Raw genomic sequence first — 22358 nt, 5'->3', positions numbered from 1 at the left:
CACAAGTTCTATTGTCAGAGTACCACTGGTCAGGCCGGCAAAGATTGGTGCTGACTCAGCCGGCAGCACGCCGACTGTACTGGTGCTACTGGAGGCTAGCCTGTCGGCGGTGTATCGGCGGGATCTGCTGGCAATAGTACTGTGGCTGGATGGAAGCTTGAATGTTACATTCTCCCCTTCCATTTGAACCTTCTTTCTGGAGAAAGGTAATAAAATTAGACTTTACATCCTTAATTACTGTACGTATACATACACAGAAATAGGTAGCCTTCACGCCATGCTATCTCTCTCTCTTATAGCTAGCAGGCTGGATGTGCCGGCAAGAACTAGCTATGGTGGCTGAACTACAGTATATGTTTATACAGGAAGTCAGTATATTTGCAGTATAGGATATACTGCAGATAGAAAAACTACTGCATATATTATACTAGTAGTTATTTCCAATATATCTTGGGTATCTCTACCCGGGTATTTGCTGAGCACAATCTTATATTGAAAGAATATAATTTCTTCAATATTCTGATTAGAAATCAGTTTTCAGATTACCCTACAATATCAAATTCTTTATGGGCTGGGGTGTTACACTCCTAACCCTTAAAGGGTAGAACCCTTATCCTTGAGTCTCCCTGATCAGGAAACTCTGATTTAATATTGTAAAGGAGGCCACAGCAAATAGGTTGGGTGGTATACACAAATATATGTCTTTTATTTTTCCTAGTCCAGTTGGCGTCATGCCAGCTGGACCCTGCCGTCAGATGCTTGCCACGAAGGCAGCACACTGGCTGATCTACATTATATATAATTATACATTAGCCAGTAATTTGCAACATAATATATACTGCAAATAGAAAACTATAGTATGATTATATGGTAGTTATTTCTAACATATCTTGGGTACCCTTGTGCGAGCTTCTGCTGGTACCGCTCCTATATTGAAAGAATAGTATTTCTTCAATATTCTGATTGAGAAATCAGTCATCCTTACCCCACAGTGTTGAGAATGGAAAGGGACAGTGATTTATACACTTCTCTACCCCTAGGGGTTAGAACCCTTTTAGTTAGAGTTCCCTTGATAGAGGAATCTCCTAATAATTAATACTGAGGGAAGGTAACAGCATTTGTTTGCAGGGATACACAAGTATGTGTCTCCCACTATCCCTTTATAGCTTATTATCCTAAGCTATTTTGTTAAAAGATGACTTTTATATATTGCTTATCAGTGAGATAATCAATTGTATATTCATTCGGTTTTCCTTTCTTTACAGGAGGAACAACAGATGACATGTGTTGCAGTCTTCTGCAAGATCAAGAGTAAGTGTTTTTACGGTCATAATACATGCAGGTTTCATGTCCCTGCAATATTATTTCCGATTCCCTACATTATTGGAACCCGCAGGTTTGCAATGTATGTCGGACTTGAATGTCCGAGGGTTTCGAGAATTCCAAGTCGATAGAGACTAGGGATGCACCTCGTTTCAAATTACGTAACTGGGTGAGAGGTTTCCAGAAAATCTCTCCGGGACCTTACTTACCTAATGATAGGATGCGTAAGCTACTATTTCCGAAAGCAAGTAAGGAAATAGTGGTGCCCCAGGCACGATTTACATCTCCCGACGGCCAGATAGCCTTTGGGAAAGAGGGCAGAAAACGCCCACGGGAAGAAGGGGAGAATGTCGTGTTGGAATTGTTTCCGTCTATGCCGGCTCTAGAGCCATCGACATCAACATCTTCACCTTTACCCCTCTATTAGATGGAATGGACCAATTATTGACCCAAGTGAAAAATCTAATAGAAAACTTTCGCAAAAAAGACGAAAAGCAGGAAGCGAAATGCAAGATAGAACCTTGTAAAGCTCCACTTGTCGCTCCCCAAGGGTCATACAAATGACCCAGAGACCAAGACCTTCCGGCATGCTCCAAAACCAATCCCTGGAGGTTTGTGGAGCTGATGACGAATTTAAACGGCAAACTTTACATCTCGGAGAGGATGGGTGCTGTTCCTTTGGACAAAATCCAGTTTTGGCCAAACTTTGACGCTTTCCCTAATTGTTTCGTTCGACTGAAGTATGAACCAATGTCAAGAAAAGGAACGGAATCGAAGGAGGTCATGATTCTCGACCATGATAAGGCACAGGCTATCCTGTCAAGTAGCCTGAAAAAGGCGGGTTACTCGGTGTCGAAGGTATTCACACTAGGTAACAGGCACCCTTCCTTTCTTGCTCCTGCTTCAATTTCATTCCCCTTTATGGGGAAGGCATTTAAATCTGTTGCCAAGGCATTGGAGGCAGGTAGACCATGTCCTGCACTCGAGGAGTGCAAGCCTCTGTCACTAGCCTTTCCCAGACAGGAGAAGGACTGGAAGGAAGCCCACTTAACTTTTTCAGTAGGAAGACTAGATGCGGATGTTACCAGTCGACAGTTTAACGAAAATCTCCCTAAATTATCTAAGTTGCTCTTGTATAATGAACAAGAGGCAAAGGAGAGACTTGCAGCCTCCCTATCCCTACAAAACTACATAGAGTTGTGTTCAACCCATCAAGGTACCCCAGACCTCAAAATACGTATGGCTACCTTAGTAAATGACCTTCATGCCTTTATGAAGGCTAGGAGAGCATGTAGGGAGTTTGTGTTCGCTGCTGCAACAGTGAAACATGAAACAAGGAAGCTAATATCTTCCAACATCTGGGGTAAAGACCTCTTCCCAGACGAGGTAGTTAAAAAAGTGATTAAGAACGCCACCATGGAGAACATAGGACTTCTCCAAAAGTGGGGCATCCTTTCAAAGAGAAAGTCTTCCACGGTTGTGGGTCCCCAACCTAAAAGGAAGACGGAAAAGTCTGGAAATATATATCGGGCTGTTCAACAACATCCCACAGTTGCAGTGACCGTGGTGTCACAGGCAGGTGGTCGAAAATATACACCCACTGATCATTCGAAGCATAGAGATGCTTCTGGTAGGAGGGAGGTTCCTTTACGATCGCTGGACCTTTGATCCTTGGGTCCAAGGCCTAATCAAGATGGAAATAAGATGGGTGGTAGAAATGTCTCTACCATCATTTCCTCAACTCTTCCTACAATCCAAAACCCTCCTGGAGGAGTATACCTGAGAGCTCTAGCGCATACAGGTCGTAGGGAAACTATAGTCCATCGAATTCCAGGGAAGGCTGTTTGGTGTTCACGAGAAGAACTCAAGAAGACTCAGAGTCATTCTGAACTTGTCGCCACTCAACAAGTTCAAATAAAACAGCGAGTTCAGAATGTTAATCCTTCTGAACATAAGAACCCTGTTTCAAAAAGGGGTGATCGTAGTCTTGTCAGACCTGAAAGTTGTCTATTGGCAACTCTCAGTCAATCACCCCCTCCCCTCCTACCTAGGATTCAAGTTACAGAGGGTAACGTATATCCTAAGAAAGATACTTGTCGGACTAGACACAGTCCTAAATATCTTCACAGGATTGGCAAACACAGTCACGCAAAAACCAAGCCTAGAAAAGGTTCAGGCAACAATGTACCTGAACGAGAGGCTGGGGTGGGCAGCACCCGAAGTGGATGGGCCAGGTAGTGGGTACCGAGTAGTCTCTTCACCCAGAAGTAGCCAGGCTCATCATTCAAAAATGGGGTTCGCCGGTGATGGATCTCTTTGCAACCAGACTGAACGCACAACTCCCCGTATTCTGTTCTCCTGTCCCAGACCCAAAGGCGGCATTAGAGGACGCCTTTCAGCACAAAAGGGACAATCTCGACGTGTACGCTTTTCCTCCCTTCGCATTGATCAGGCAAGTGCTCAACAGGGTAAGGGCAGCTCACAACCTAAGGATGACTTTGGTAGCGCCCTGGTGGCCGGAGAGAGAGTGGTTTGCTGAACTAAGAGACCTAGCGTGTCTTCCCCCGTGGCCTCTGCCCGACAGACCAGACCTCCTGCAGCAACCACACTTCCAAAGGTTCCATGACAATCCTCGGTCTCTTCGCCTTCACGCTTGGAGACTATCGAGCGTCTCCTGAGGAAGGAAGGATATTCGGCAAGAACGGCTGAGAGGATGTCGCGCTATCTGAGGCGGTCTACGGCAGCAGTCTACCAGGCGAAATGGACCACTTTCACGAAATGGTGTTCCTCAAGAAACATCAAGCCTCTAAAGGCTTCAGTTCCTGATATTGCGGATTTCCTCATACACCTCAGAGATGTGGTGGGCATGTCAATACCAGCCATCAAGGGAGTCCGTGCAGCCTTGGGCCAAGTTTTCCTTCTGAAGGGCATTGATCTGGGCTCCTTTAGGCATATCTCTATGCTCATCAGGAGCTTCGAACAAGCATGCCCTCCGCAAACCTCCAGGGTGCCGCAGTGGGATGTGGCAAGAGTACTGAAAATGCTAAGTGAACCACCGTTCAAACCCTTGAAGGACATAGTGGACAGGGATCTCACTCTCAAGACGGTCTTCTTGTTGGCCTTGGCTTCAGCTAAGAGGGTGGGAGGAATCCATGGGTTCTCAATGCCAGCGATTCCTCGATCAGGGAATCCGGAGGATTTGAAGTTGTGCCCCGTCAGAGCCGTGAGGAAATACCTTGAGAGGACGGCTAATCTCCGCCCTGGTATCAAAAAAGCAGGTATCTAAGAATACCATCTATTGGCTAAGACAGGTGATTGTCAGGGCCTATAGCAAGGCGGGTCTTCCCCTGACAAGTAATCCCAGGCCCCCTGACATTAGGGGTCTAAGTACCTCTCTGGCTTTTGAAAAGAACATGGCAGTGGCCCAGACCCTTAGAGCAGGCACCTGGTCGAAGCAGTCGACCTTCACAACTCATTACCTCAAGGATTGCTCGAGGAAATCTCTAGACGGGTTCTCTATTGGGACAGTCATCTCCGCGCTCCAAGCGATTTAACAGTGAAGCCCCAGGTACAATCGTGGGTAGCAAAACCAAGATACACAGGTTCGTTTCCTTTCACCCTTGTCCCTTTCCTTTCCCGACCCCCGGAGATAGACCCAGATAGAACCTGCACAAGACATGACTTCACAACTTCGTCACAGGACTCAGCATCGTGGAATTTTTAAGGGTGAGTACTTAAGACACTAACATGAGCTCTTTGTGTAGTTTTTCCCTACGTTTCGTTTTCCGGATATCTTAGAACCTAGTTTCCTACCTAGGTTCCTTGTCGCCCGGATTAGTTGGGTGTAGAGGTCAGGAAGACACTCCCACCTCCTAAAGTGTAAGTCTCCTAAGAAAGTAGTTCGAGGTAAGTCTCCGTGTTGGAACAAATCACAAATTTTTAAGAAATTTGTATTTTTCCTAACATACTTACCGAGAACTACTTTCGGGCAATGGCCCTCCCTTCCTTCCCCGAGTGCCTTACTGACCCTTAGATATTTTTAACATCCAAGAACTTACTGAGGGTCGAGACCCAAGCTAACACGCGACCTGGCTCGGGACTAGCCTCAGGGCACGTATCCTTCCGCCTGGGGTAGTCCTCACAGAAAACGGAAGTAGGGTAAACTACACAAAACTCTGTTCGGTTGAGAGGAGATTCCAGGTACCTCCTAAGAAAGTAGTTCTCGGTAAGTATGTTAGGAAAAATACAAATTACTTAAAAATTTGTGATTTTTTTTCCTTCTGGTAACCTAGGAACACTCCCTTAATCAGGCGAGTTGGATACCCCTTCGCTCTTTGGTCTCTTGTTTGTGTGTCATAAACATGGCTTCTTGGGTTCCCAAGATTTTCTCGCCGTTGGTGGAATCAGAGGGATCCGCTTCAAGGTGGCCAGGTTCACTTACGGGAGTTCATCTCCCTTAAACGTACGTGATTTTCATTTGACACTTTGTTTATACTATAGGAAGGTTTGCGAACAGATTGTCTCCTGTTTAAGATGGGGCGGCCTACGAACCGATTTTGCCTGAATAGGAACTACGCTAGTTAGACAGTCTCCTGAAGCAAATCAGATCTCGGAGGTGATAGGGGAGGCAGATTCTTTGAATCTGGTTTTTCCCCCCTTCCCCTAGCGAGAGACAACCTAATGAGGTTACCGCTATTCTCCTCCTCTTAGGGAAAGAATTCAGTGCTGTCTAATCGATAGCCATAGCAATTTACTTGCTTCGATTCGAGTTAGCCCTACATAGGAGACTGACAAGAATAACAGAGGATTAAAAATCTGTGTTCTTCCCACCTATGTTGGCCCTTAGGCCCACAGACCATAGTGGAAACACATTCAACCTTCAACAGACTTGTTCATGAAGTAGGACGATGAATTTCTCCCGTAACCGGAACTTTCCACTTAGACTGGAGTGGTGGGGAATATATTTCTTTTTCATAAATTAACTCCTCCACGAGCTTGAAATATTCGGCTCAGGTCTTTTCGTCAGTAAAGACAGTTCGGACTTTAACTGCAAGGATACTATGTTGTATCTTACATTTCCTGTAGGAAATGGTAAGCAGTCTATAATCCTCTTCCTCTGGATTGGGAATCCAATCTCATAGGAAGACGGAGGGTGCCGGAATACAGCTGGGCTTTGTCGGTTAGAAGTTTCTACTGTTAGTCTCTCCTCGTGAGACAAGCTTAATCTTCAAATCTTGTGATTCAAGAGAAGGTTTTGCAACCAACCAGTTAGTCTCCTATATAGGATCGGCCCTCGTCTTGAAGACCTCGGTTTACTAACTGATTGTAAGTCTCTACTCCTGTGAGACATCTCCTTTCGTTTACCTCGATCTATCATTCGAGTAATCATAGGAGTGACACGAAAGTCATAGCCTATATGGATATCAGTAGACTGTGTCATTGCCTTGTAGAAACTTCCACTGATCCGACAAGACCGCGTCAGTTCCGGTTGAGTGCGACCTCTGAAGAACTGGCCGGATTCCAGGTTCTTCAACACTAAGGATAGTCCTTCCCTTGGTCCTCGACATACTCACGCAATTAACGGGCCTAGTTAAAAGGTGCTACTCTTTTCATGCACTCAGAAATTGCCAACTTAGGAAATCACGTTCTTTGGCTTAAGCATCGAAGGATCTTTGCTCCTCCATGTTGGTCTCCATAGAAATTGAGCCGGTTACCCGTAGGGGGTAATACGGCCGTCTACGGGACAGGTAGCTCTAAACCGCAGAGCTTCCCCTGACCTGGAAAACAGGTCTTTCCCAGTGTGACACTTGACCAAGAGAGAAATGTACCCTATGGTTCTCCCTCAACATCTCTCGCTTACGCAAGAAACCAAGTAACATCTTACAGTAATCCCTCACTTATCACGGTTAATGGGGACCAGAACCGGCCGTGATAGGTGAAAAACAGCGAAGTAGGTTCCCTCCCTATTTTTGGAATGTGTACATTTTTTTTGTGTACATGTACATGTATATATAATAACAATATGTGTATATTAACCCTATAAATGTATATGTTATCATTAGAACATTAAAGAATCATGTAAATAAATATTGATGATATAAATTATATACTGTACATAAAATAAAGTACTGTACTGTATAAATACTGTAATATAAATACAGTATTTAATACATTACATATACTTTATGTACATTTACATTTATACATAAATAATATGAATTGAGTGTAAGTGTACATGTACATACATATGTAGATATAAATAGTGTACGTTTATATACTGTAGATATGTTTTTGGAACTTTTATTCTTATAACAAGATACGTAACTCACCTCTAACAATGACGATGATCTTGATAAATGATGATGATCTTGATAAATGACGATGAAACACCTGTGCAGTATGATGGAGGTGAAGAAGATGAAGATGATTTACTGCACAGGTTAATGAGAGCTTTACTGCTCCTCAGGTGACGCCTCATCGTCAGTTGATAGAGGCTGTGGATCGTCAACAACAGCTTCCAATAGAGCTGGAGAAACTGCAGGAGGCGGCATAGTGGCTCCGGGGGAAGCCGGAGGAGTATCTGATGCTTCTGCAGAAGGTTTTCGGCCCACTAGGAACATCGTGATGGGAAGTTGTTGACGTTATTTTTTCATCTGAGCAAAGATGCTCTTGTACGACGCCATTACACCGTCAATACGGTTACTAAATTCGATGGCTCTGACCATATTATCATCGATTTCCTGCGGCCTTTGTTGCAGAGACCGTGCCATGTTGCAGAGCTCTTGCAGGTTATCCAAGGTAAGGCCACGTTCTTCAGCTTCGTCGTCATCACCGACATCGGCTGCCTCTTCTTCTTCCTCACTCGCTGATCTTGTCATTTCGACAAGGTCCTCGTCGGTTAGAGCTCCGAGTGGCACTCGATCAGTGAGTTGACGTCATCCGTCGTCATGTCAGAGAAACCTTCGTTGGCTACTAACCGTGCCAGTCTCACAGCCTTATCTACGGCGGAGTGGTGAACTTCGTCTGGCGTAAAGCCCTCATAGTCATGAACAAAGTCTGGCCACAATTTTCTCCAACTTGCATTCAATGTTTGCTGTTTTATCTCATTAAGAGCTTTCTGAATGTTGGCCAGGCACGTTACAATGTTGTATTCCCGCCAATATCTTTTGAGGCTGAAGTCCTCGTCATCCTCATCGATGGAGGAGATGAGGCCCTCCATCGTGGACCTTGTGTAGAGGGCCTTGAAGGCCCGAATGACCCCCTGATCTATTGGTTGTATGCGGGAATTGGTGTTGGGGGACAGTAACTCCACTTGGACCCCGTCATAATGCAGATCCATTGCATGTCCGCCTGCACAGTCTATCAAGAGGAGGACCTTAAAGGGCAGCCCATTCTCCGCGAGGTGCAGCTTCACCTGTGGGATAAAGCAGTTCACGAACCAGTTGAGTGTGAGGGCTTTAGTTGTCCATGCCTTTTTATTACTCATCCAGTAGATGGGCAGCAAGGCTTTGTTTTTTTTTTTTCAAAGCCTGAGGATTCATGGACTTGTAAATTAAGCCGGGCTTGAGCATGAAGCCCGCGGCATTCCCGCACATGAGGAGAGTGACTCGATCTTTGTGAGCCTTGAATCCTGGCTTCTTTACTACGTCCTTGTAAAGGAACGTCCGGGACGGCATCCTCTTCCAGAAGAGGCCAGTCTCATCCATATTGAACACCTGCTCCAGGAGATAGCCACCTTCTTTAATTAACTTCGGGAACTCGTTCTCTATATAACGAAGAGCTGCCTCTTGGTCTGCCGAGGCTGCCTCCCCATACAAAGGAACGCTGCGAAGGCCAAACCTCCTCTTGAATTTCTCAAACCAGCCCTTGCTGGCAACAAAATCACATTTTTCTTGTGGGCAGGATCGTCTTCTTCGTTGACATCATCACCTTCATCGTCTTCGTTCCATTTTCCTTCAGGAACTAGGCTATCATACAGGGTTTTGGCTTTCGTTTGAATCATGTTGGTACAGTATTGAGACTAACCTTCTTTTCCCGACAGTCCGATATCCATATTGATAATGCATTCTCCATTTGCACAATCGTCTTATTACAAGGAGTTACAACACGCTTAGTGTCCTTGGAGAACGTTATTGAGGCAGTTTTACATATGTTCATTTCATCTTTTTTTATGTGGCGAACCATCGATTCATTCACTCCGTGAATGCGGGCAGCAGACGCATAGCTACTGCCTGCCTTAAGCATGTCCAATAATTTTACTTTCTCGTTCACTGTCATCATTTTTCTCTTCTTCTTGGGTTCACTAGAGGATGTAGAGGGTAGAGGACGTTTAGGAGCCATTTTCAAGGGCGTCACAAGCACTATTTTTGACTAAAAAGCACAAGAAAATAGCTAAGCGTTCCACGCGGCAAGACTAAGCAACACAAGCGAAGCGAGAAAGAACAATGAATGCGGTCTCCCTTCGTGGGGCGCACGGCAGGGAGAGATGCTGGGTAAAGCGTCTCGGCGGCTTGGCCAATCAGCTTGTGAGATTCTGGAGCCGAGATGGCCAGCAAATCATAGAGGTGGATTTTGAGTAGCGCTCTATCTCCGTGTTGATACCTGATGTTCTACTGTACTCTGCCTTCTGCTAGCACCCGCGTAACTCTCGCACTATTTTTTCTAATATTTGATGAATATTTTTGAAAATCCACGATGCACTGAGACCGCGAATCTTGAGCTGCGAAATGGCGAGGGATTACTGTATTTTGTTCAGGCAGCTTGAACCTCAGGTTCTTACTTGGGACATACCTCGAGGAAGTGGTTACCTAGCCCCAAGGTTATAGCACACTAGTCATTGTTTTCTTTTTCATGCCAGTGATTATCTTGCTGCCATATCTCAGGAAAACAATGATGGAGCTTGCACCTTAGGTTCAGCATGCCTAGCTAACCTTTGGAAGGTCAAAGGAGGTTGTTAGGATCTCGTATTGACGAGGACTCAGGTCCGATAGCAGTCACAGAATCCCTCTTCTTCTCCTCACAGACATGACCCAGAGCTCTGTATGTTTTAGGGCGAATCCGTCCATAATGTTTTAAAGCACAAACCGTGCCATTAGTAGGGTGAAAATGTGTCTGTTCTTCACATCACCCTACCTGCTATCGTGATCCACAGGAGATCTTATATGATTCTCTATCACTTCTGTGGTCCATAGCACTCTCAAGCAACTCCTCGTTGGTAGGGTAGATACGTGTCTAATCTTCACCTTTCCTTACCTACAAGACGTGACCCACAGAAGACCTGATACGTTTTCTCTATCACTCCTGTTTTGATGACACAATAAGTGGTTTAATGATACCTCAGGCTCCGCGTTGGACAAGTAGCAGAAAGTTAGAGGCATTGGCTACCCGGGGTAAGACTGGGATGAATGAAAGTATGCCTGGCTCTTATACTTTCATCATCTTCCCCTCCTTTGAACAGCGCCATGGGTACCTTTGCAAAGCTGGCTTCAACCTCTGCAGGTAATAACTACTTCCCTTGTGTAACCAAGTATGTTTTGCATATACTTATACATGTCCTCAATGCCTGTTGTAAGGTAGGCCTTGGGACATGTCTTGTCATTTGTAAGGCTCTTATTTTAACAAGGAGCATCTTCTTACCTAGACGTTCTTATGATATCTCACTGGTATTGATATGCGAGGTGCAAGGTTTTCCCTTGACTAGTCTAATACTGTACTAGGGAAACCCGGGTCAATGACTAAGCTATTAGTCGGACTTGCCACCCACCTAAGAGTGAGTCCTCCAAATAAATAGCGAAAGATTTGTTAGTATGGGGATAAATGGCAAATTCGGAGATTATTTGTATTTTTCCCTAACTAATACAAACTCGGAGCTATTTATATAAATTGCCCCGCCATCACCTGTCACCCAATAAGCCTGTCCTGCCATCAAAAAGTGACGTGGTTCACTGAACCTTGAGTAGATACAATTGGCTGGGTAGCCCCCAGCATCCCCGTTACCTACCTACTGTAGTGGTTAGGTAGGGTTGCCACTTCGCACTTGAAATCTAATGGGTGCCTTTGAATAAATAGCTCCAGGTTTGTATTAGGGAAGAATACAAATTATCTAAGAATTTGTCATGTTACCTCAAATTTATTACAAGCTCATTGTATTTTTCACCCTACTATAATGAAGGATCTAGGGTTCACCTTAAGTATTTTCTTTATTTATACTGTACATGTAATAAACACTAAACCTGTTGTGCATATCAGGTAAAGCTATTGCTATATAGATGTAGCCTATTAGTGAAATTAAAATTAGGACATTCTATTATGAAGGGATAACAAGATACCTTTTAGTCAAGCTGTAGAATTTTTATGTACATTTTGATACACACCTTAACTGGGAAAAAGTCTTATTCAGTGGCCCTTTATGAATATATGACGATGAAGTAGTAGAGGTAATATATATTAATTTTACATAAATATGTTAGTTTTCTGTTTAACATGTCCAGTTTTATAAAATGTGTTACTTTACATTTCAGGTTTGTGAATGGCCTAGAAAAAGAACTCACATCACGTTTCCCTACTCATCAGCCAGTTCGACCTGAAAGGGAAGATATCACTCATATATACTTCCCCTCTCGTTTGTCTCTTTGGGAAGTTATGTTGGTCATCTTCTACTGTTTTTTATTTGGTTCTATTTACTTCTCAATTCTTAAGATGGACATGTTTAAAAGCAAGCTAGGAATGGCAGTTAGTGTCCAGGCTACTCTTATATCATCGTTGTGTATAGCTGTTGGTTTTTGTGCTTATTTTGGTCTTCGTCCTCTTCATAGCAAAGGGAAGTATGTTTACCCCGTTCTTTCTGGGTTAATTGGATTTGAAAATAGTATGGTTTTGATTAGGTCTGTTTTGTCCACACCTGCCCATTTAGATATCAAGATACGTGTGGCTCAGGGTCTTGCACGTGAGGGATGGACAATCACAAAGTATTTTTTAACTATGACAACACTAGTGACTGTGTTTTTCTTTTTATTTATTCCTGTTGTTCAGGAAATATGTGTGTATGGGAGTGTCGTTCTTCTCTGTGATTTGTATATGCAGTTAGTCTTCCTAACATCTGTGCTTTCTATAGACCTTCAGCGATATGAGGATTCTGAAGAACAGAAGAAACAGTCCTTGGTGTCTGGAGGGCCTTTTGCTGTCAATCCACTATTCAGGTATCAGCCTCTTAACCCAAACTTCAACGTCCGGATTCTAGTCAGTAACACAGACCGGACTTCCACGTCTGTGCCAAACCTTCACCGAAGAAATGCACATGCATCTGCAACCATAAAGTCTACAGGTCAGGATCGTATAGCACACCCTCAGTCTAAACCTCAAAATCCCAGTGATATGCCAAAGAGATTACGTGTGACTTATTTTTTTGCTAAGAAGCGAATGTTTCAAAGGATGTTCATTTGCATATTTGTAGGTTGGATTGCATGGTTGATGTATAATTCGGGTTTGCTGGAAGAATTTTCTGAGCCCATTCATGAACCTCATAGATTAAGAGATTTGCCTTCAATTATTTTTTCTTTAACAAACCGATCAAGACATATGTACCTTTCAGAAGGTTCAGTAATTACACCTCCTGAAATTGATCCAGCAACTACTCAAGCATCTGCTGCATTATTGAGCCAACCCTCTCTTTCTGAGAACTCGACAGTACAAAAGCAAGATAGTTTTAAACTACTGAAACATCGCACCCGTTCGATTTTAAGGAAGTTGCCTCACTCGCATTGGCCAACCTTATTTAGTTATTATAACATTAGTTTGACTGGTCATTATATAAGCATTTTGCCACCAATATTATTATCAATCCCAGTGTCCTCAGAAGATGCCCAGAGTGTCCATAATCCAAGTGATCCAAACACTGATCCATGGCTTTCAGATAAGCAACACCAAGGAGGTTAGTAGTCCATTGTTTGGTTTTGTCTTTGCTTGTATTCTAAAGTATAAGAAATGAAGTGGATCATTAGTAAATGAAGTAGCTTTTTGAAAAGTTTTGTCTATTGAGTGGCCTGTTTAATTTATTAGCTGTATCCAAATTCTTGTTTCATTCATAAAGGTTTTTGCATTTGAAGAGAATTTATATTATGAATTATTTTTTATTTTAAGGAATAGGAAATGATTGCCTCAAATTATCAAATTTTGATAATTCAGAGAAATACCTTTTAGAATTGTAATTTCTTGCTTATTTTCCCGCTCATGGAATTTGAAGTTGTCATAAGTACAGTAGTTATTTGGAGTACTTTAATTTCATTCCTGTTTATTGTACAGAACTGGCAGATAGTACAAGGTCAGGCTGGCAAGAGGAAATGGCGTTTATACCAACTTCAAGTGGTGAAATGCTTTTAACTGCAATTTTAGTTATCCCTGCTGTACTGTGTTTGGTTTATAGCATCATTGCTCTTTACCATTGCATATGTTCACGTAATTATGCAGAATGGAGGGCTTCCTGGTGGGGAAAGGATAGGATACGAGATGAAAAATCGCAGGTATGCTATTTGTTTTTCAACTGAGTTGAGTTATGTACTAAATGTATTTTCCGTGTCCATGTGATACTTGAAGCTTTTATTTTATCTTTGTTTAATAAATGGCAATCCAGATCAGAATGATTGATTAACTGCTGATTTAATCAGGAACCTTGGCTCACCTTCACATAAGTGTTCCTTACTACTGATGGGATACTTTAATTTTATGAGGCTTTTATATGTCAATCTTCACTCAGGGTATTTAGTTAAAGCAATGCTTCTTTGCATCACATTCATCATCATCTTTTTTTATTTTGTATGGCTTTTGTATGTCAATCTTCACTCAGTCTATTCAGCTAAAGCAATGCGTAATTACATCACATTCATCGTCATCTTTTTCATTTTATATGGCTTTTATATGTCAATCTTCACTCAGTATATTTAGTTAAAGCAATGCTTATTTACATCGCATTCTTCATCATCTGCTTAACGTTGAAAATAAAATCCTGTGAAATGGACTTATCAGCAATTTCCTAGTGCACCAACTCTTATCATAATGATATAATTGCTTCAATTGTTTGTTATATGTGATAGTCATTAAGTGAATGGTTGGTGTAACAAATCTGTAGAAGCTGAGATAAATGGTTTATGAAAAGGATCAGAAACAGATTTTGTTCTGCTTTTGGAGAGCCAAGGAGTGATTGATAAAAGTAAATTCATATAGACTTTCCTTATTGTTAATAGACATTGGAATTTTTATTGATTTTATAGAATAGTTTTTCAAACAAACTTATTCATATATGTCTATATTTGTGGTCTCTAAATGTCCCCAGACACTGCAATCTATTGTCTAGCAGATATAATCATAACAGTATTAGCATTGTTAATATGCCACTCGAAACCTCAAGACCCACTAATTAATGACCTCACTTTTTGTTCAGTCCCAGTATTATTATTATTATTATTATTATTATTATTATTATTATTATTATTATTATTATAAGCTAAGCTACAACCCTAGTTGGAAAAGCAGGATGCTATAAGCCCAGGGGCTCCAACAGAGATAAATAGCCCAGTGAGGAGAAAGGAAACATGGAAGTAAATAAACTATAAGAGAAGTAATGAACATTCAAAATAAAATGTTTTAAGACCAATAACAACATTATATTAGATATTTCATATGTAAACTATAAAAAATAAAAAAAGAGCAAGAGGAAGGGAAACAAGATAGAATAGTGTGCCAGAGTGTACCCTTAAGCAAGAGAACCCAAGACAGTGGAAGACCATGGTGCAGATGCCATCTTACTTCCCAAGACTTGAGAACAACGGTTTGATTTTGGAGTGTCGTTTTCATAGAAGAGCTGCTTACCATAGCTAAAGAGTCTCTTCTACCCTTACCAAGAGGAAAGTAGCCACTGAAAATTACAGTGCAGTAGTTAACCCCTTGAGCAAAGAAGAATAATTATTTGGTAATCTCAGAGTTTTCAGGTGTATGAAGAAGAAATAAATTTGTATAGAATAGGCCAGACTACTTGGTGTATGTGTAGGCAAAGGAAAATTAAACCATAACCAGAGAGAGGGATACAATGTAGTACTGTCTGGCCAGTCAAAGGATTCAATAGCTCTCAAGTGGTAGTATCTCAACAGGTGGCTGGTACCCTGGTCAACCTACTACTTACAAAACAGACATGTTTAGAGTGAAAGAAAGAAATAATGATGACTCTGTATTATAAAAAGAAATAGTTGTTCCTACTCATATATAATCCTTTTCTACCTCTAAAATAGATGACTTCAGTGTGAGCTGGAATAGCCATTGCATTGTTAACAAGGTAGTTGGTAAATGATATGTAGCATGAGGGGAAACCCCTCACATCCACCTGTCACAGATCATTCATTTTCGTCCTTAATCTCAACCAGTTCGAACAAATTATTGCTGCACTTTTTCACTTTTGGGGTGTTTTCTTCTATCTATTTACCAAGGCACTTCCCCCAATTTTGGGGGGTAGCCGACATAAAAAAGAAAAGAAAAAGGGGACTTTTCTTCTCTTTGCTCCTCACAGCCTAACGAGGGATTCAGCCAAGTTTGGTTGGTACTGCTAGGGTGCCACAGCTCACCCTCCCCCGTTATCCACCTGAAGCTTCATGTGCTGAATCCCCTACTGCTGCTACCTCGGCTGTCACCAAGGCGACTGGAGGAAGCATCAGGGCCTACTGGTACTGCGTTACAATTGCTCGCCATTCATTCCTATTTCTAGCACACACTTTTGCCTCTCTCACATCTATCCTTCTGTCTCATTGAGCTCTCTTCACTCCATCTATCCACCCAAACCTTTGCTTCCTCTTGTACTTTTCCCATTAACTCTTGCTTTCATCACATTCTTCAGCAGTCAATTATTTTCCATTCTCTCTACATGGCCAAACCACCTCAACACATTTATATCCGCTCGAGCTGCTAAATTACTTTTGTCCTGTCAGTAATACAAACCCTTTCGCTCTTTATTAGAGAATATACTTTCGGCAAAGCTAGAAGACTAGCCATGAGATTTTTAGTGAGGTATAACTACCCTACCTCACCTCTAGTTAGTGGAAGGGGATAGGACCGGCTACCTCACTCACGCACACGCGCACACACACACACACCTGAGTTCTCTTGTCACTGTTGCTTTTGGCTCGGTTGAGAGTGGACATTGCCTCTCTCTATCACTAAACCTTTTTGACTGGCCTTTGACTAATCTGTTTTTGCTTTTCCTTTTTTTAGGTGTGAGTGTTGCTGTTTTAGGTTTGTATGCAAACTTGTCCTAGACTTGAAGGGAGCAAATGCAGCACCTTCATGTCTCTGGTTGAGACCGACCCTCACTCTCTGTGTCCGGTCTTTAGTAGACGCCCTTGCATGCAGGAGCATACCTGTGTAGAATGTCGGGAGTGGTCATCCTCCCAGTGGGAGAGATTTGGTAGGTGACGTAAAAAGTCAAAGAGGGATATGTCAACTTCGGGGTCATCCTTGAAGGCGAAGAAACCTCTACTTTCTTCTTCGTCTTCTCGATCTCTTCTCGAAGCTTCTGCTCAATCGGTCTCCTGGGGATCAATCAAGTAGAAGCAGTGGCCCTTTGACGTCTGGACAACCCTTAGGATTGGAGGACTACGCCGCTTCTACTAAAGAAACAGCGCTGCCCTCTGTCTCAGGGGAATTATTGTCTGTTGATAACGTACTTCAACTGTGGCCTTCCTTAAGAACTGCTGGTCCCCTGTCGGAGGAAGGTCTGCTGGAGCTGATTCAGCTAAGGGCACAGAGGAAGCGTACTCAAGCTTCCTCAGAGGTTGACCTCAGTCTCCCTCCAAGAGATTACTAAGGTGTCGCACCGGTGGTGTCTCCAGTTTCCCGACCTGTTTCAGACTTCCCCTGCACTATTACCGTATTGTTGAAGAAGTCCACTTGCAGCCTACCCAGAGCTCAACCTCGGTCTCGCTTCTCAGCGTGCTGACGACGGTGCACTCTCTCGTTCTGAGTTGGCTCAATCGGCAGAAGAGGTGCTAAGTCCCAAGCTTCTTGATGCTCCTCTCTTGGGACACTTTTCCTGCTTGCTGGTTAGGTCTTTTCCTGAGAGGTCTCCTCTGCGCAGGATGACGAGAAGGGTTTTGGATTCGTCTACACCCTTCTCTAACCCCTCTGAGCGTGGTTCGTCGGAACAAGACGACGAGTTAACAAGTAGGCTGGATGCAACTGCAATACCTGGCTGGCATATTTGATGTATTCAGTGATATTTGACCCTTACTCTTCCAATCAGCATGACTGGTCCAGCTGATATGTCTCGTCCATCTAATTTGACTTGTCCTTCCAGCATGACTCACCCAGTTCCTGTTGCGGGATCGCACAGGAGTGCTCGTCAAACTCCCGTAGGAGTTTTGATGAGTGCCGCACCTTTGACGACAACGTATGAGCAGACGACACGTGACCAGAGGATTCCAAGAGTACTCGCCGACAACGACCAAGGTTCGCCATCTCTAGCACGGGATACCTGTAGTAAAGTCAACCGTAATGATCGACGCATTCCAGAGCGATCACATAAACAATGACCGGCAGACTCTTCAACGACAAGACAGCACAATTTTGCAGCTTGCGACCACACAGTAACACACGATCACGCTGTAACTCGTGACCACGCAGCAGTGACCATCAACACAACAGCCTGCGATCACGTACGAGAGAGTTCCTCCTCGTGTCTTACTGTTTTGTCAGGATAAGCGAGTGCACTTGCCGAGAGCTTCGACATCTACAGTTACGCATCCACGAACATCTGTTCGTTCCTCCAAGACGGAACGCGACAGCATGCCGGTACACATTCTCTCAGGTAAGCTCAAGTACTCCCCCCTGAAGAAGGAAGGCAGAACAGCACAAACTCCTTACTGAAGGACCCTGGAACGTGAACTCCCTCATGGGGCCCCGATGACCGTTCTTTCTTTCAATAAGGACATGCCCTGGTTCCATGAGTTGGTCAGGGCATTTCAACAAGCAGTTACAGGTATTTTGAAGGTTCCTTCGAGTAAAGACCCGGTAGCCACATATCCCGCTGGAGGCATCAAGTTCCTCGAGGTTCAAACCTCTCCTCCATCCGATGCGAGACGATGGAGTTCTGTTCTAGCTCAAATGCAGGGGCGGCAGAATCCTATGGTATGTAATCCCCCTATAGATTTTGGTAAGCTGCAGCAGGACTTCTCAAAATTGAAGCTAACTCTGATGATCCTGTCAAAGAAGAAAAGAAGAGGAGGTGACAAAGCCAACCAACTCTTTTCCTGGGCGACATGTTTCACCCCCAGACCAGCATTGGCTTAAGATCTTTGAGAGAGATTTTGTTGATGAAGACTTACTGTTTGTTGCCGATTGAGACTGCTCGAACGGTCCAGCCTTCTCCTTCTGCAGAAGCAACCCAGGCTTCTTACATCTGTCCTCCCACATGCACTTCTAGTCTGTCCAGGAAGAAGAACTCGAAGAAACCTTCCTTACTCGTTGAATTCCTACCTCAACCGAGGGAGAGGAAGGTTCCAAGACGGTGTCCACCCCTGGCTCCTATTTGTGCGAGCTCGTGGGTCGAAGGCATTGAGCAAGACTCCGGACATGGCCACACTCCCAAAAGCAGCAAGCCCTAAGATCTCGGCAATAGGGCAGGAGATGGATCACGCATTTTGGCAAGTCCTGGCATGTATCAGGATTATTAATGGGCTTGACGATCCTTCCAGTACCCCACCTAAAGGTAAGGACACAGTCTTGAACTTTCTGTATGGTACCCAGAAACCTGCCTAAACCAGCAGAGCTCTACCCTGGTATAGGTGGTTGATGGCGGGCAGAAAGAAGGCCTTTGCACAGATCGCCGTAGGTTCCCAGTCCTTACGGTCCAGTGATGCAGCGAACTCCTCCCTCCACCTTTTGTCCAGCAGAGAAGGTACTATGAAGAAGTGGAGGAAAACCTAGCAGCGTCTCCCCTCGATCCATCCATAGTGTCTCTGACCAAGGGCATTTTGTTTCAGAGACTAGTGGGACTGCAGGTGAACTTCTCAGTGAGCGACGCTCTTAACATTGAAAGGGTCATTAAGTATGCCATGCAGGCTACTTCGCGGCTTGATCTATGGCTAGGGTCAGTGGGCCACCTATTCAGGATAGAGGATTGGTCTTAAGAACAGGCAAGAGAGTCTATGTCTCTGTTTCTACTCTCAGGTACAAGGAACATTGAGTTCCTGGTCCACCAAGTGGTAAACTTATTGTCTAACTGGGTCAAGCGTCGCAATGCAGAGATTGAAAGATTCCACAGGCAGGTACCGAAATAGCAGGTGATGAGACTACGAACCTCAGCTATGGAGGATCCTTCAGTTTTCAACGTCGAAGATGCTGAGAGAGCAGCAGAGCGTTGGAGAAAGACCAGCCACAAAGCACTTCTCCAGAGGGCGTTTACAGTGAGGCACTACGCAGCCTCTCCTGCAGTCCCGAAGCCGCCGCTCGCTAGATCACAAGGGAGCAGTAGAAATACTTGTTCTCTCAAGACATCCACAAAGAAGCCCATTTAGGCAAATGACCAGACTAAGGGAAGTAAGGGCGGTAAAGGAGGAAAAGGAGATAGAGGTAGTGGATGTGGGCATTCCTGCTAGGGAGGGGCAGTCCTCCCACTTGTCCAACTGTAATATGATGCATGCAAAGCCAGTGGTCGAGGTGATTGGAATATGTGGCTGAGGCTTGGATGGTCTCTGTTATACGTTCAGGCTATTGCGTCCCGTTCACGCTATCTCTTCCTCCCTTGACTCGGCATCCAAATCCATCGAGTTCCTACACGAAGGGATCCGTGAAGGAACCGGCCCTCAGGACTGAAGTCCAGACCATGTTGGAGAAGGATGCAATCTAAGAGGTCCTGGATAGGTCCTCATGCTTCTACAGTCGACTCTTGTAAAGAAGGCGTCTGGAGGCTGGAGACCTGTCATCAGTCTCTCCTCTCTGAACAAGTTTATGCAACAATCTCCATTCCGGATGAAGACATCAGAAACGGTCAGACAGGCAATCACATCAGCAGACTTCATGTGTGTATGCTGGATTTGAAGGACTCATACATACTTCCAGATCTCAGTCCAACCGTCATCAAGGAAGTATTTGAGGTGCATCATAGACAACCGATGATACCAGTTCAAGGTGCTGTGTTTCAGCCTGTCAAGCACCTCAGGTTTTGATAAGGGTCTTCTCCCTGGTATCAATTTTGGCCCACAAGATACAAAGACTAAAGAAGGTAGCAAGTCCCTTCTTACTTTGAGACTCTTACAGCTCAACAATGGGTACATCTAATAGGGCACCTGTCCTCCCGGAACATCTGGTAACCAACGGCTGACTGTGAATACAATTGCTCCAGTGGCGGCTGAAGTCTAGTTGGGCTCAGCACAAGGATCCACTGGACCTGTTAGTCTGTATGGAACCCGAGGAGAGGGCGGACCTGAGATGGTGGATGTCAGACGACAACCTTCGCCGAGAGGTAGATCTTTTCTCTTCCCCCCTGGAATTAATGCTCTTCACAGATGCATCGAAATAAGGGTGGGGGGTCACTTGCTGCATCACACTGCCTCTGGGGTCTAGTCCGAGTTCGAAAGTATCCTGTACATAAACCTCTTGGAAATGAGGGCATCTTTTCTGCCCTTACAACAGTTTCAACAGCTCTTGTCGGGTCACTCTTTGTTGTTGATGAGCGACAACACCACGGTGGTGGCATATAAAAACAACACAAAGAGATACCCTTCGACAGCACCTACCTATGCCATCTAGCTGCGGAGATGCTAAGATGATCAGAAGACAACTCGATATCCCTATCAGCTCGCTTCATTCTGGGCAAGAGGAATGTACTCGCAGACAATCTGAGCAGAGCGACTCAGATAGTGGGCTCGGAGTGGTCTTTGAATCATCTAGTAGCCAACAAAGTCCTAACTTTGTGGGGTTCCCCGACGGTGGATCTGTTCGCAACCTCTCTGAACAGCAAGCTCTCGCTGTACTGTTTCCCAATACCGGATCCTTGAGCACTTTTGCAAGATGCGTTTCAACAACAGTGGGACAACATCGATGTCTACATAATCCCCTTGTTTTGCCGCATGAGAAGAGTACTTAACAAGGTAAGAACATCCAACAAGTTTCCCCTTGTTTTGCCGCATTAGAAGAGTACTTAACAAGGTAAGAACATCCACCAACCTATCAATGATCTTCATAGCTCCCGGACCTTCTTTAGCTACTAACAGAGGTCCCGAGAGAACTTCCTCCACGTCACAATCAACTCATACAGCCACACATAAAGATTTAACACAAAGCCATAGAGTCCCTACGTCTTCATGCCTGGAGGTTATCTGGCATCTCCTTGCGAAGAGAGGCTTTTCTTGCAAAAAAGATGTGTGGATACCTCTGGAAATCTTCAGCTGCAGTATACCAGGTAAAGTGGACAGTCTTCTGTGGTTGGTATTGTTGAAGGAGTATCTCTCTTCTTGATGCTACTATCTCAATGATAGAGGAATTCCTCATGTATCTTTGGGAGGATAAACTCCTCTCAGTGTTGGTGGTGAAAGGATATCGCTCAGCCTTGAGCCTCCCCTTTAGACTGAAAGGAGTTAATATTTCCTCATCGTTGGAATTGTCTCTCCTCATACAGAGTTTTGAGCTTATCTGTCCTCAGTCGGAATTTAGACCACCTCCATGAAATGCTGTTTTACTACGATTGCTGTTATGTCAGGCTTCAGATCTTCACCGATTCTAAAAACGGTCTTCCTGCTCGCTCTGGCCTCGGCCAAGAGAGTAAGCGATCTGCATGGTCTTTCCTATGATGTCTCCCATTTAAGGGTATGGGGACAGATAATGTTTGGCTTCGACCCTGAGTATATTGCCAAGACGCAAAATCCGGGAATAGCGGATCCTAGATTCTTACCCTTCTGGATTGAAAGTGCCATAATGTAACTGATGACTTAGATCACCTGCTACTGTGCCCAGTGAGGGCTCTAAGGTGTTACCTCAAAAGAACTTGAGTCAGCAGATTC

The 22358-nt window shown here is 44.1% G+C and overlaps 1 protein-coding gene across 4 annotated transcripts in view; it reads left to right on the top strand.

Moving 5' to 3' along the window:
- The window catches only part of SCAP (SREBP cleavage activating protein), a 305057-nt gene that overhangs the window by 135376 nt on the left and 147323 nt on the right, over positions 1–22358 (top strand). For all 4 annotated transcript variants that reach the window (XM_068346119.1, XM_068346120.1, XM_068346122.1 and 1 more), the window contains exons 7-8: positions 11844–13252; positions 13624–13841. In XM_068346119.1, the coding sequence (XP_068202220.1) occupies positions 11844–13252; positions 13624–13841 (1627 nt within the window). The remainder of the gene's footprint in view (positions 1–11843; positions 13253–13623; positions 13842–22358) is intronic.

The sequence above is a fragment of the Palaemon carinicauda genome, chromosome 22 (genome assembly GCF_036898095.1).
Source record: "Palaemon carinicauda isolate YSFRI2023 chromosome 22, ASM3689809v2, whole genome shotgun sequence".
NCBI lineage: Eukaryota > Metazoa > Arthropoda > Malacostraca > Decapoda > Palaemonidae > Palaemon > Palaemon carinicauda.
Note: the sequence above shows the minus strand (reverse complement) of the source record. Positions and strands in the feature narration are given on the sequence as shown.